Source organism: Triturus cristatus, chromosome 7 (genome assembly GCF_964204655.1).
Source record: "Triturus cristatus chromosome 7, aTriCri1.1, whole genome shotgun sequence".
In the NCBI taxonomy this organism is placed as follows: Eukaryota; Metazoa; Chordata; class Amphibia; order Caudata; family Salamandridae; genus Triturus; species Triturus cristatus.
The window spans coordinates 1,493,327,845-1,493,344,054 of record NC_140590.1 but is presented as its reverse complement, the minus strand read 5'-3'; the positions used below and the strand labels follow the sequence as shown (position 1 = coordinate 1,493,344,054).

The 16,210-nt window shown below is 45.8% G+C and overlaps 1 protein-coding gene across 1 annotated transcript in view; it reads right to left on the bottom strand.

Moving 5' to 3' along the window:
- DOK5 (docking protein 5) overlaps nt 1–16,210 on the bottom strand; it is a 573,014-nt gene that overhangs the window by 37,327 nt on the left and 519,477 nt on the right. Inside the window, exon 7 of the mRNA XM_085614566.1 lies at nt 14,867–14,987. Coding sequence (XP_085470692.1) covers nt 14,867–14,987 — 121 coding nt within the window. The remainder of the gene's footprint in view (nt 1–14,866; nt 14,988–16,210) is intronic.

Here is a 16,210-nt window from a genome sequence, read left to right as displayed (position 1 = left end):
CATGATTCCAGGTTCCAACCCAGGGTGAGTTCCATGCCGGGCAGCCATGGACCGCGTGCTGACGCAAGTCCACCCTGGTAATCCCAGCATCTCGGTGTGAGCGTGAAATTCGACGTCTTTCCACTTGGTGTGCTCCAGGTCGTTTCCTAGCAAACACCCCACAGGCAAGGCAGGGCTCACAGCAACTCTCAGCAGGCCTCTGACTCCTCCCCACTCAAATGGAATGCGAGCCACTGGATAGTGACTCATACTGCCGTCAGCCAATACGGCCGGATGGAACTCCTCGGGGATTACTTGGTCTGGGGACACCAGCCGCCGCACGACAGTGGTCATGCTGGCCCCTGTGTCCCTCAGAGCTTCCACCTCCTCCCCATTAATTCTCACCCTCTGCTGATATTTAGCAGTGTTCGGGGGCAGGGACACTACGGGGACCACCTCTCTATCCCCGAGTGAAACCAGCGTCAGGCCTGTCCACTCCCCTTCACTATCTAAGGGCAGCTCCACCCCAAGCGCTATACTACTCACCCCAGGACTTTTCCCGCCCGTTGGGGCTGGTGGTCGCCTGCAACACTTGGGATCTCCCCTGTAGTGTCCAATCTCCCCACACTCGTAGCACCGCACAATCCTAGGCTGCTGACTCCTGTCAGGGTAAGTGGGTCTTGTGGAATTGGACAGGGGTGGGGTCCAATTCCACAAGACCCACTTACCCTGACAGGAGTCCCCAAACTTATTTTGGGGACCTTTCGAGAACTCCACCTTTTTATCTCCCCCCTCTTTCTTCTGGGGGAAACCCTGTCCGCCTTTCGAGCCATCTCCCCCGGGGCCCTCGTGAGACACCCGGGTGCTCACCCAAATATCTGCCTCCTCCGCAAGCTCACGGGGATCCATCAACTTGCGGTCCACCAGATGTTGGCGCAACTCCGGAAAGCTCTTATCCAAGAGGTGCTCCCTTAAAAAAAGATCGTACAACCCTTGGTAGTCCTGCACCTCGCTGCCACGCACCCAACCATCTAGTGCCTTCCACGCATAATCAAAAAAATCTACCCATGTCTGTGTGGACAGCTTATGGCTGCCACAAAACTTTTGCCTGTACCTCTCGGGGTTGAGACCAAACTTTTTTAACAAGGCCTCTTTCATGGGGGCATACCTTACCTGATCCACCTTGGCCAAATATAACAGGGTGTCCCTAACATTGGGAGGTATATACCGGTATAAACCACCTCCCCAATTACTCTCGGGTACCCCATGGGCCGTCAAGGCTACCTCGTATGCCTCCAACCATTTCATGATGTCGTCCCCCACTGTGTAATTGGCAATTACCTCTTTAGGTAGGTAGAACTTTGACTCTTGAGGTTCCTTAGGTATGCTGCCACCATTGTCCTTCTTGGACGCGTTCAATTGGAGGGCGCGTAACTCCAGCTCTTTTAGCTGAAGCTCGTGCGCAAGCTTCTTCTCCTCCATTGCCCATTGCCCATCTCCTATTTTCTCTTTCCTGTTCCACTCTGGCCAATTCCCTTTCTTTCTCTTGTTCTAACTTGGCCAGCTCCCACCTTAACTGCCTCTCTTCCCTCCTGTCCTCGTACTCCTCTGGAGACGCGCTCCTCCTCGACCCTGTCCTACTACTGGCCCCAGAACGTCTCCCTGGGGGCACATTTTCAGACACATCTACATTCAATATGTCGGTCACTTCTTGGGCACTCTCCTCCTGAGGTGCCTCTGGTGCCTCCTGTCCCTCATCCCCTCTCCCTTCTGGGTGGGCTTCTACCCATGCCCTAATGGCGGTGCGGAGTTCCGGTCCTTTGGCCTTCCGTACCCCAGGCACCCCCATCCCCTGCCCAAACTCCCTTAGTTGCTTCACTGAGTACCCCTCGAGGTCAGCTAACCGGAATTCCATTCTGGCAGGTGGGGACCTAGACACTAAGGAGAAAATTTCCTAGGGTATAGGTAACAGTTCTCAGCTAACCAGGACTCTTGCACTTTCAACTTGGACAGTGGAAATAACAATGCAGCAATCAATGGTTTTCAAGCTCTGGAACAAATAGGCGTTTAATTGTGGCACCCTTCGCCTCACGGAAGGGTGCTGTATGGTCACAGGTCCTAAGGATCACACCGCTCGCCAACAATGTAAGACCTGGGGTCTCCAGGCCCTATGGGGCGGTAACGTGACACGAGCGGTCGGGCCACCAAAGGTCTGTGTGTAAAGCAACCATACAACACGCACCTCACATGGGACAAGGAACACACACAATAAGTGACGCCACACGGTAGGAGTTAAGTAAATACTCAAGTTTATCCAAGCAGATCATGTTAGATGCAGTTCATGAGGTAGCAGTACATTTCATAAGCTGGTAATACCACAAATGACATTCATAACAAATCAGTACTGCCTGAGGTACAACTACCCTTCACCTAGAGGTACACGCGCACCTCACTTTCCTGTAGCGCCTTAGGGGGGTGATGATGGCGCTAGGCGCGCTAACTGGTGAGGACCTCAGAACGGGGCATCTAGCACAGAGAGCTACTCGTAATAGATGTCATTTAGCATTTCATTATGGAACATGAATAACAGTGCGCTACTCGTAATCAATAGCACGTGGTACTTCAATATGGAACATGAATAACAGAGCGCTACTCGTAATCACTAACACGTAGCACTTCAATATGGCACATGAATAACAGAGCGCTACTCGTAATCACTAACATGTAGCACTTCAATATGGCACATGAACAACAGAGCGCCACTCGTAATCACTAGCATGTAGCACTTCAATATGGCACATGAATAACAGAGCGCTACTCATAATCACCAACATATAGCACTTCAATATGGCACATGAATAACAGAGCGCTACTCATAATCACTAGCATGTAGCACTTCAATATGGCACATGAATAATAGAGCGCTACTCATAATCACTAGCATGTAGCACTTCAATACGGCACATGAACAACGGAGCGCTACTCGTAATCACTAGCATGTAGCACTTCAATATGGCACATGAATAACAGAGCGCTACTCATAATCACCAACATATAGCACTTCAATATGGCACATGAATAACAGAGCACTACTCATAATCACTAGCATGTAGCACTTCAATACGGCACATGAATAACAGTGCACTACTCGTAAGGACTGACATTGAGCACTTCCATCCGGCACAGGAATATCAGAGCGCTACTTGTAATTATGGACATTGAGCACTTCAATCCGGCACAGGAATAACAGAGCGCTACTTGTAATTATGGGCGCTGGGTACTTCAATGCGGGGTAGGACAGTCAATGCGCCTCACGAAGCTTTTTAGCGGGAAGCGCCCGGGACGGGAGGAGCGAGTCTCTTGGCTCCAGTGCAGTTCGTAGGGCACCTCGCTTCAGAGCAGTCACAGGGGCACAAGGAGAGGATCCCTCGGCGGGGTCTCTCCGTCGCGCTTGGAGTGGGGAACTCCCACGGAGAGGGGACCCGGGCTGAGGGTGCGGTGTAGTTCCCGACCAGTAGGGGGCGCACCAGGGGCTATCCCAGCCTCCGGGCTTACCTCGTTCTCGGCGTCAGACTGCGTCCACTCCAGCGACGATGGGGAAGCTCGGCTCCAGGCCTCGCGTACCTTCTCACACAGCTGCGACGGCAGCGGCGGGGCCCCGGGCTTCTCACGGGCCTCGCGACTCTGCAGGGCACTTCTTCCGGCCTCCGGGCCGCGGCGGTGAGCGCGCTGGCTTCCACGTCACAGGGGGGGGGCTCAAGTTAAGGATGGGGGTTCCGCGCTCAGCGGAGCACGCTGCCGGTGGTCCCAGGCCAGGTCAGGGAGCGCAGGGGTCACAGCGCTAATACCTGGTCGATCCCCGGTGGCTCTTCAATCTGCTTTGCATACGGCTTCAGGGGTCAGTCTGGACAAGCAGTCTCAGGGCTTGGCATATAAGGTTTAGAGTTCAATCTGGACACGCAGTCTCAGTGCTTGGCATATAAGTTTGAGAGTTCAATCTGGACACGCAGTCTCAGTGCTTGGCATATAAGTCTCTGTTCTCAGATGTTAGATAAAGTCTTGTTGGCGCAGATGTATCTGGCGCCCTTAAAGGGTTCTGTTACAGGGGGGTAGGGATGGAGAGGGCGACTAGATCCTTCCTAGTCAGGCTGGGCAGAGAGTCTCTGGGTCCTCCTACTGCTGGGCAAGATCAGTGGGTTTCACAGGGTCCCTCACTCACTTAAGAGGCAGCACCTAAATCCTGTCACTCTCAGAGGCATAAGTCCCTGGCTAGGCCCTACCGCCTACACTCCTGGTGGATTCTTCCAGCTCTGCTTCACCCCAATGGCCAACTCAACTCAAAAGTTTCCCTCCCACTCTTAAGTAGCCCTAGGTCAGGTGACCTCTAGCCAAGGCGGCAAAAGAAAAACCACACCTCCCTTCTAGAAGGTTCCAGCACAATCCAGGAGCTTCCTCACTCTACCTATGGGACAAAAAGGCAGGCTGGAGTCGCAACATTGTTGTGGGGTTCCTGCCAGCTCCTGGCAGCTAGGGTGCTACTATGAAAGACCACTCTGCAGTAGCAGGGGCCTGTGGCAGCCATCTTGGGAGAAGGGAGCACTTGCACCTTAACACTGATTGGCAATGAAAAGGCGCCCGGAGACCTAGTCCAACATAAAAATGAGGGTGGAAAAAATGAGGCACGATACAAAAATAGAAGGGGAGACCACCCTAGGGCTGACAGGTCCAACACTGTGCATAGACATCATCAGCAAACATAGACTGTTATGCAACCTGCACATCTTTTACCATCCTCCTGGAGACAACCTCCCTATGATTGAACAAACTATGGAAACCATCTAGTCCAACCTGAGTCCCCACTGCCCCCAGATCTTCCTTAGTGATTTCAAGCTTCACTGGAATGACCCATATGATCAGGCGGTGAAAAAACTTCCTAGCTGACCTGACTCAGTTCTGTGACAGCCCAACGCACAACTTATGCTTGACCCTCGATCTAATCATCTCCAATCCCAGATCCATTCAGCTGGAATCTATTGACCCTTGTGACTGGTGAGATCATCACTATATCACCTTCCGAATCCTAGAAAGATGGGACACCAAAAGATTCCAACCATTAAAACATAATCATTGGAAATGAACGCTGCTAAACACAAATGTAAATGAGCTCATAACTCGTTGCGACCTGTCCCTACCTCCGCCTGCCTACATGTCCGATGTTCACGAACTCAATGATAACTACAACAACTCCATGTTGACAGCCCTGAATGCAATTGCCCCCCTACAACTAAAAGAAAGTCCAACACAGACTCAAAACCATGGTTCAATCACAGCTTAAACTTAGACATGCGCAACCTGAGACTAGCTGAATGTTCTTGGAGATCCTCTCCATCTATTGATCTTCTTAGATTTTAAGACTGTGAAGGAGTAGGTATCACAAACACATCAGATCGGCAAAAGCAACCTTCTTCAAATCCCAACTGGAGAAAGCTGAAACATTGTCTCAAAAGAGTGTATGAGCTGATTAAGCTACAATCCAATAACACTCCTATCCAATCCCCTCTCATCTCCTGCCCTCAGCCAAACTGCGATAACTTTGCCTGCTTCTTCCTTAAAAAGGCGAGCAAGATTGAATCTGAACTAAGGTCTGCCCTGACTGATCTATCACTCACTCCTGACTCCTCCTTGCCCTCGCAGCCTCCTATTGTGCCCTGTCTCTTCCCTAAAAACAATGCCTCTTGGAGTCAATTCACACCCTTCAATGACACATCCATTTTCAACATTCTTTCGACCCTAAAACCTTCAAATCACTTCATGATCCCCTCCCCCACAATTTCTTTAAAGAAATGATAAGGTCACTAGTCCCGCTCTGGACCAAGATTATCAATGCTTCTCTTCTTCAAGGTGAGATACCTGACTGCATGAAGTTGGGCTGGTTCTGCCTATTCTCAAAAAACCTACATCTGACCCAGAAGATCTGAATAATTTTTGACCAATTACAAACATCCCCACTCTGCAAAACTCCTTGAGAAATGTGTTCATGAACAACTGTGTAACGACATTGAGGAATTCCAACTTCTTGATCAATTTCAATCGGGCTTCCGTCACGGCCACAGCACCGAACCAGCAATTACTCATATAGTTGACGAGGCTCTCACAATGCTTGACCAGAACAAATCTTGCCTACTAATCCTACTAAACCTCTCTCCTGCTTTTGACACCGTCAAACATGACAATCTACTTAGCCTTCTGGAACGTCGGATGGGGCTCTCAGGCACTGTACTAAAATGGTTTGCCTCTTTTCTCAATAACAGAAGCAGCAGGTCAAATCCAATCAAACTCTATTCAATTCCAGTCCCTGCACTCTGAGGGTGCTCCAAGGGTCCTCTCCCTCTCAGACGCTTTTCAACCTATTCATTGAACCTCTTACTGTTATCCTCAAAGCATCTAACATCCAATATCACATGCACGCGGATGACACCCAATTGTATGTGAAAATCTCTTCCCCTGAAGATATCAAGACACTCAACGGAACTCTGCAAAAAACCCAAAATTTGTTAACCTCCAACCACCTCAAATAGAACACCCTCAAAACGGAATTCCTCCTTATCTCACCGACCAAGCAAACCCCCATCTTGGAGAAATATTTGAAAAATCTCTCCGCTCTCAACTGCACACCTCAAATCATAGACTCTACGAAAACGCTGGTAATAGTACTGGATAAGAACTTAAATATGCAGGATCACATCAGCGTATCTACCAAAGGAGTAAATTTCCAACTGAGCATCCTAAACAAACTTAAACCCTACGTTCCCCAGGATGACTTCAATTCTGCTGTGCTAGTGTTAGTCATCTCACGGTTAAAATACGGCAGTGCTACATACTGTTGCCTACCGAGATACAGATTAGCGCCCCTCAGTGCATCTCTGAATGCGCCGGCTCGGCTCATTACTAGCTCAAAGAAAACCAACCACATTTCTCCAGACCTGCAATCTCTTAACTGGCTTCCGTTTGAGGCAAGGATTCAATTAAAACTTGCATGTATGTCTTATAAAGCAGTGGATTTCAACACTCCCCTGTGCCTGGCAAAAAAGCTTGAACTGTCGGGTGGTGCCCATCCCTCATGTAGCTCCAGTACTTTGCTACTCAAGCCAAAGAAATGTAAAAAATGAAAACATACAATCTTACATTCTCAGGTATTGCCCTGGGAATCTGGAACTCCTTTCCTGCGGAAACTAGATTGATTCCTTCAACACTTGTCCTCAAAAGGGAAGCTTTACTGATGAACGCGTTGCTGAGTTAGAAGCTTTTGTCTTTTTGTCTCCTACCATGTACAGCTCCTTAAAATGCCACATGGCAACTGTATGGTCCCAATGCCTGCCCCTATTATGTCATTAAGTACTTGCTTTTATTTTTATATATCATTGCTTTTCTCCCACGATGATATACCTATGTGTTCCTCAACTCGTATGTAAAGCACTCTGATACCTTCTAGGCTCATGCTTGCGCTATATAAAACTTTAAAAATAAAATATATCACAACTAGGTCCCAGACAGCCGAGGACAGAGACTTTTGACTGGTGCTTTACATCTTTGCACATTTTGCCCTTAAACTTTCAAAAGTAGATTTCTCTGGATCTCCTAATTAGATTTTGTGCCATTATTCTTATCATTTGTTTCTTGAGGTTTTGGAATGGGTTGTAGAATTTGTTTTGCAACTCTGTGTTTTGAATTGTGTTTTGATTTTTTAATTATTTTAGTGCTACTAAATGCTATACACAGTTTTCCTTAAGTTGATTCTTTATTGTTTGTGCTATTTATTGAACTTGAGTGTTGGACCTGACAAGATTTTGGACTTATTAGTTGGGCAGACTCACATCCCCAGCCCACTGCCATACAATGAAAACAAGTGTAGAAAGTGGAATAATATGTGGTATGGCTGGGTAGACTTACCATGTAATATTATCAGAATACACCAAAGATGGTATTGGATTCAAACTAATAAATCCTTAGCTCAGTCCTCGTAGAGTGGCAAAGAGCAGTCAGGTTTTACTAGTGGAACAACACTTTAAGCATTTCAGAGTACCAGCATGGACGGTAAGTAATTGACATGACTGGAGAAAAATCGGACACCAATTTTAAAAAATAGAGTTCATTGTATCTAATTTAGACACCAAAATGAATGGTATAGCATACATATAACAGGAGTTATAGAATTTTGATTCAATATTAAATCAGTACAATAAAATGAATATGACTCGTTACATCGCGAGCCATTACTCCGCGTGCCATTACAACGCGGTCGTTACAAGGACCGTGTTTTAACCACGCAAGGCCATTACTACACAAGTCATTACATCGACGTGCAGTAGATGGCACGCTGACATTAGAAATGTATAATCTACTATTCCAACTTCAACCTACGTAACAGTAGGGAAGGTGTTGGAATAGTAAACTATACTATTTCTAATGTTAGCACGCCATCTACCACAAGTCGATGTAATGACTTGCGTAGTAATGGCATTGCGTGGTTACGGCGCGGTCTTTTTTTAACTACCGTGTTGTAATGGCATTGCGATGTGATGCCCGCGTTGTTACATGGAAAAAATAATACTGCGTTCAATGGCAAAACCCACTAATGATAATCGATCACATGTAGGTTGAGTTGCATTGTACCCTTGCAGTGTAAAGGTGGTACCGATCCAGCCACGATAGTCAGTTCAGTTTTACCTGGCCCATGGAGCTCGGGTGCAGTGTTGTCCTGGCTGTCTGTGGTGCTGAACGGGAGCTGAGGAAGAGCTGCTTTTATTGCTGAAAAGATGTTGCGGGAGAAGATGCAAAGGACAATAACGGAGAGGATGTTGGTCACATTTCAGCATCAAGTAAAGTGGCCCATTGTCAGACTGGTGACCTACAAGCCTTGGGAACAACAAGCACAGCAAAACGTTTCTGGCACTTCACTGGGTCTGGAGGAGTGAGGTAGCAGCCTGAGACTTCTGGGCAGGTGAGACTACAACTCCCAAAGAGCACTGGACCACCTGGATTTTGGATGACCCGATTCTTAGAACCATATGAGTTTTTTTACCAGCAGTTTGTATGGGCCTAGTGCCACTAGTCCAGGGGAGACTGAGCATGCTTCTGGCTTTCAAAGGGGTCCTTCTCTTGAGAAGTGCCAAGTTTTAGCCAAGGACGAGAGTTGCTCACTCAGTTCCAAGTCTGTTGCCACAGTGACATAGTTGCCCTCTTTTGCGCGATGGGCATAGTCCTGTTGTCAGCAACACAAATCTCCTCTTGGTCCTTCCTTTATGCAAGTTGTTCAGAACTGAGGTTCTGGTGTCAGGGAGGGTCCCTTAAATACTAGATTTAGTGGAGTTATGGGTGTGGGAGAGCTAGTAGCCAATGGGCAGCTGGTCCCTGCAGCTCATCTACCCCTGAGGTGACCACAGCTGGGGATGTAAGTCACCTTTTTCCCCAGGACTCTCTATTCTGCCTCTCTTAAAGATGGCAGTAATCAAATTGTGGTGCACAGACTAGGCTGATCACCCTGGATGTGTGAGTAGCCTCTGGGGGTGTCCACCTCGATACATAGCTAAATTCCCAACTGTTCAGTTGTAATTGTGCATTGGGCAAAGGGAGGGCTGTTTCTTCCACTAGGAGTCACCCCTAAGGCCTTCCTTAGGGGTGCTTAACATATATTAAAGATAGCACATTGACTGTGCCACAAATTGTGAGGGCACAGTCAAGTGAGAGCAGTTTGCACTGCTCATGCAGTCTGTAATGGCAGGACTGCTGTCAGTAGTTTGTTTGGGGCACTCAGGGTGGCACAAAACTGTGCAGAACCCTGGGAACACCTTTACCACCTATCCCTTGGTACATCTGGTCCTATATACTAGGGACTTTTAAGGGGGTAAAGTCCTTGACAATTGGTATTACCAATTCACATATAACAGTTTTGGGGAAAGAGCACTGGCACTGAGGCCTGGTTAGAAGGCTCCAGAGCACCGTCAGAGTAGAAAACAAGCATCTAGTAGTCCACATGGTGGCAAAAAGTGGGGAGTATCCGCATAGAGCCCTGTTTTCTTACAGCAAGCATTGATAAAACCAATATATTGTCAGCCAAAACTAGAACTATTGACCTTGGTCTTGCCTGTTCAGTAGGGGAGTAGCTATTGCATACTTGCGGTGTTTTGGGACTCATCCCTGTTTGAAAGAGATGTTTAGTTTCTTGACAATGTTTGGTGCCAAATTCTTAAAGTAACTGTAATTCCTTTAAGAAATTTATCGTAAATGTGTACAATTCTCCACATGGCATCTTCTCAGTGGTGTGAAGAAAGTGGTTTGGGTAGCCTGAAAGTATGAGCAGAATAAATAAAGTTTCTAAACATCTTCCCAAACATTGGCAAAAATCTTCTGGATCTTTGCCTTAAAGACATCTAGGGTATTTTACAGTGTTGTATAGACATTCATAAAACATTTCTGTCTGATTTAATTCAGGAATGCATTTTACAATTAACATTGTGTTTTAATTAGTTATGCAGGAGTGCTCTAAATCCCTCTTTTCTGAATATTGTGTCACAAATTCAGTTTTAGTATCTGCCGATTCTGGGCAATGTATTTTAATATATATTGCACAGTTCCTCATTTGTTCACAGGTTCTATTTCTGTCACATATCTGTATTGTAAATTTTGCCTATTTGAGTGACCATTTAAAAAAATTAACAAGAGACTGTTCAACGGAGGTTGGGACCAGGTCATAATTAATCAAGCCAGTACCAACCCACAACAGGCTTGCATTTCCTCTGCTGGTATCACTAATTAATGGCAAACATTTTTATAAGAACACAATCTAAAAACAGTCAAAAGATTATTGAGTGTCTAATCACAGCTTCCTGTGATAAAATCTGTTAGAACACATGGAACTTTTCTGTTGTCCCCCCACTTTTTCTCCTATTTGGACAACTGGATGCGGGTTTTCGACTCTGACAGTGCACTGAAGTCTGATAACCATGCTCCAGTGCCAGTGCTCTCTCCCTCAAAGTGCCATGTGTAATTGGCATCCCCAATTGACGGAGACCATACATCCTTGTAAGTCCCTGGTAAGTGGTACTGTTGTACCCAGGGCATGGGTTGTAAAGGGGCACTCAGGGCCTGCAGCACTGGTTGTGGTACCATGAGTGACCCAGGTAAACAGATTACAGCAGGCCAGCCACTGCCGACTTCCAGAACAGTGTTCACTGCTCCATTTCGACTTTGCCCTCATCAATGGTGACAGAGTCACAGCACTGCTCTTAAGTATATGTCAATCACTCCTAGAGAAGGTCTCTTGTACCCAGGAGGCAGGGTGCAGTATATTAAGAGTGTAGACATGAAAGTGCAAGCTTATATGTCTCTTTAGGTACTTTACCATTATAATACACTATAGGGATAGGCCGTCCTTAGGATAACATGTGAATTGCATACAGGCATACCCAGGTTGCTAGCTCCACTATGGTACCACCTAAATATGTTGACTTTTGTGTCAAACAACATGCCTTCTATCCCCTGACATGAATCAGGTGCCAAGGGAAGGCTGGCATTCACAAAGATGGCTACCTTGTGGTTGTTTCCCTGGTTACCCTAGCTGGCATGTGCTTTCACTGGCAAGCCCGGATTTCCCCACCCCAGTTGCCTTCAAGTCAGAAACTTCCTGCCTGGTGGTGTGAGCACTCCCAGAAGTCCAAACAAAGAATTGGGCAAGAAAGAGGCCACACCTCCCCCCCAAGAGGGCTAGTGAATTGACACATCAGAGTGGTGAGCTTTAAAGGATGCACCGCCTCTCATATGCATCTGGGATGTGCCCCTGAAGAGGACACAGCCCTCCTTTGCCCAGTCAGTCTTGGACTCTGGCAAGGCGGGAAATTTGGTATGCAGGATGTGTACACTTCCAGGAAGGCTGGCTACTTAACTCTAGGGTGAGTAACCTGATCTGTACACCTAAAGTTCTTTTCTGCCATCTTTAGAAGGGTTGAAATAGTTGGCTCTAGGTAGAAAAGGTGACCTACATCAATGGATGTGGTTACCTCAGGGGCGAACTAGCCACAGCGACAAACTGCCCATTGACTACTTGCTCCCACACCCCTAAGTACCAGAAATCTAGAATGTTAGGGACCCCCTGACACCAGATCCTCAGATCTGAACCATTTACTGCAAAGAAGGACCAAGAGCAGACCTGTGTCACCGACAACAGGACTTTGTCTACCAACACAAAGCAACAGAGGGATATTGTGTCCCTGAGACAACAGACCTGGAACTGAGTGAATGACCCTCATTCTTAGCTAAAACTTGTCACTCCCAAAGTGAAGGACCAATGTGGAAGCCAGAAGCACCCTCAGACTCCCCTGGATTGGTAGGGAGTGTTCCCCGCAGGTAAAACAATGCTTTGGAGTCAAAGAAGCACTGGCTATTGGGCCATTAGGCCCTCCAAAAGATCACCCAAAAGTTAATGGTGTGGTGCATTGTGGAAAGTGTAGTTCAGTCTTCACTAAAGTTTCAAGCCACTGCTGCACTCTCCTGAATCCTCAGACATCAAAGTTCCTTTTAGTTACTTTTACCGCTATGACGGCTTGTTGGTCACCAGTCCGGAAACTGACTCCTTTACTGGGCACTGCATTAAGAGTGTACTTCAAAACACCTGCAACCAATGACAGCAATAACCCTGCTCTTGTGTATGTGCATCCCTTTTCTGGTGGCATTGTCTCTATGGTAAAAGCAGCTTTGACGCGACTCCAGTTTGAAGAGCACTGACAACCAGGACAACCACTATACACAGACTCCATGGGCCAGGTAATATTGAACTGACTGTTAGGCCCTGGTCCTGGGACCCCAAAGACCTCTGCTCTGAGAGGGCACAACACAATATGACCCCTAAGAGACAGATTGTTACTAGCTGATTTTCCAATTGATCAAAATATTAAATGTCTGCACTATTCTAAGATTCTTGTGAAGTACGTGGCTCCCCAAAGGCCTTCCAGTGCTAGAACAGCCATCATAGTTAGCCAGGACTATTTAACAATTTTTTTTTAATGCTTTGAAAATCCATAACTCTGAATGTATGTTCGTTTTGGTGTCTAATTTACACAAAAAATCTACTTTATGAGTCAATTATTTATGAACCCTTATGGTATTGTAAAGTACTTAACACATGTTCTTCCAGTAAGGCCTGACTGCTCTTTGCCACACTACAGGGACTGAGCTAAGGATTATTGTTGTGAGTCCAAGGATCATCTTTGAGGCATTGTGACAATATTGCCAGGTAAGGGTCATGGGTGTGGTATGGGTAACTCACCCATACCACACAATGTTCCATTTTCCTACAAAATCCAACACCAATATTGCCGATTTTGGCATTTTAGCAAAGTAACTAAGACTTTGGTGCAAAGCGCTCCACAATTTGCCTGTTTCCCTAAGTAGTATAATGTTTGCCATGTTATCTTCCAGCAGGTTTGACCTACCACAATTTTATGAAGGCTGTACATTTTATCTCACCTGAGGGGCAGATTTATTAAAGTTCTATGCTGTGTTTACATCACAAAATTGACGCAAATCGGTACAACATCTTTTTTTTCTGATTTTCTTTCCAGCGCTAAACTTGTTTAGCACTGAAAATAACCTGAAAGTAACGCTATACGCTGCTTTACATTAATTAGCACCAAGGGGGCATACGATGAGTGGAGCATTGGTGTTCCCATTCAACTACCCAAGGTTTCTGACGCTAAACACAATTTACTGAATAAAGTGGACAGGGTTTAGCATCTGAAAACTGCACCCTTTTGAAGTAGACGCAAGGAAGGAAAAATGCTTCCATTACTCCTTACGTTTCTGACTTTGTACTTGTACGTGTGCTGCACTGTACTACCCATATACAAAGAGGGAAAATGTTTTAAGTCAGTCTATGCATAGTATTTTGTCCAGCACAAAACCTATGCTAGAGTCATGAAGACATCCTTGCACTACAGCGCAAATGTGTCTTCATGGTGCATGGCAGCTGATTTCAGTGCTGGAGCAATGGAAAGGGGTGCATAGTGCCATATTTCAGTAAATTTAGTGCTCTCCTTTTCACGCAGTGCAGTGCAGCATTTGTGTTTGCTCCACTGCGCTACGTGAAAAAGTGTTAAATCTGTCCCTTGGTATATATTGGGTTTCAATACACTTCACCCCACTTATAATTTGGACCACTTGCAATTAGGCCGCAACACTGCGCATTGGAGCATTCCCTAGCAATAAACTCTTTTGGATGACTTACCTATGTGTGGGGTGGTTAGCAGGCAACGTGCTCAATGCCTGCTAGTTCCGACTTCTCGCTGGGAAGTTTTACAACTTGGTGGTGAATCATATGCTGCCTCAAGTTCTATGTGTGTCACTGCTGTATTTGGAAGTGCCAATTAATTAATTGGTTGAATGAGATTCAAGTCTAGGTTCCCCCATTTGGGTTCATCCATTTCCACTGCTACCATAGTAAGTTCCTTCCTCCTAAGGCCTTGGACGTCAGTGTGCATTTTCATGCTCATTAGTCTCTCTGATTAATATTATGGAGTCATTAGTATTAAATGGAATGCCAAATATTTGGTTGCTATAGTTTTCTCAACTAATGACTCCAATACCTTAATGACTGCCATTCTCCCATTTCAATCATTAATTGTCATAACAGAGACAGTTAAGCATCCCAGTTTAATAATTTGTGCACACAAGTTCTGAATGATTTGATGTATTTTAAGGGTTGATCAATCAGGTTCAATTTAGACTTATACAATGTGAGCTTGACTACCTGCCAATTTCCCTTTTAAGACAATTGGAACAGTTTTTCAGTATGGATTTAGCCTAGCTTTCTAAATTGAATGCACTTTCCCCTTACCTTGCAAGCTGTAGAGCTGGCCAACGCTGTGCTGCCTTGTGATGTGTTGCCAGTAGGCACTTCGCGGAAGGGGCACCATTGTGTTAAGAGAGACTGCCCGTTCGGTCAGTTTCATCTGTAGCTGAAAGAAGAAATAACCTGCCTTTAGTACAAAAGTAATGGGTTTTCAAACTGTAAGAAAGTGTTTTTGTGGTCCATTTTGTGGCATTCAGAAACATGCTGTTCGTCTCGAATACAGAACAAGAAATCAGAGCCCAGTTTCAAGGTGGTGCTACAGCTACTGTGACACTGACATTTTGTGTCTTGAAGATAGAGGGACTTGCTAGAGCTATGTTTTTTAAATTTATTTTCAAGGAACCATAAACCTTACTTTCTTGTTGATGTAAATGTTGCTATGCCTCTTACATCTATTGAGTGCAGCCATGGGCTATTGTTAGTGCTTTCTTAAGGATATTTTTAGCCCTGGGCCAGGCATATTTTTGGGCTTCTTGTTCTGAAAAACTTTGAATTATATTGCCTACTTTCTACTATTTCAAGTCTGCATGATGCCAAACAATATTAAATTGCATATATATTGAAGCCCCAAAATCCTTAAAAAGACACTGGGTTGAGGAAAAAAAGCTAAACAAAGATAAAGTGAAAGAAAGATTACATTATTATACCAGCGGGCAGAAGGCCACTTTACTCGTGCCTTAAGATGTTTCTGCCTACAGTTGGTATGGATCAATGCAGACTGTACACAGAAAGGAAAACTAAATGTCTATTTATTCTTCAGTGGAACTTGGAATATGCATGTTATGTTGTTAGGTTGTGTTATGCAGATTTGTTGAGTGCACCATCACCTGGAAGGGGATGCCAGCACAGAGCAGGTGTGAGTTTAGGTACACCTAGGGTCTTGTGGTGCCACTCGAAAAGCAAAGTCTTCAGCTTCTTGCGGAATTCTAGAAGTGAAGGGGAAGCTCTTATGTGTAGAGGCAGCAACAGAATTAGAAGCAAACTAGTGTAGCCATTCCAAGAAAGCAAAATGCAAAAGAAGCCACAGTCACTTGGATTCACTGTGATGCATGGTTGTGGAAGTCTATGTTCCTTACTTCGGGCTAAAATGTTCTTGTTGTGATTGAGATATGCTATTACGTGTTCAAAGGTAGCTTCTACCTAGCAGACTTGGATTACCATGGGCCAATCACGGGACTTCTGCTCTGTTCTTACACACTGGTATAGACATTGGCACTGTATAAATTCAAAAGGAGAGGGGGAGTTTTACTTTCCCTCCCAGAAGTGGGGTTCAAAGACCTGAATTCCTGGCAGACTGTGAGCTGCTTCAAAGCGTCAAGGTAACTGAAA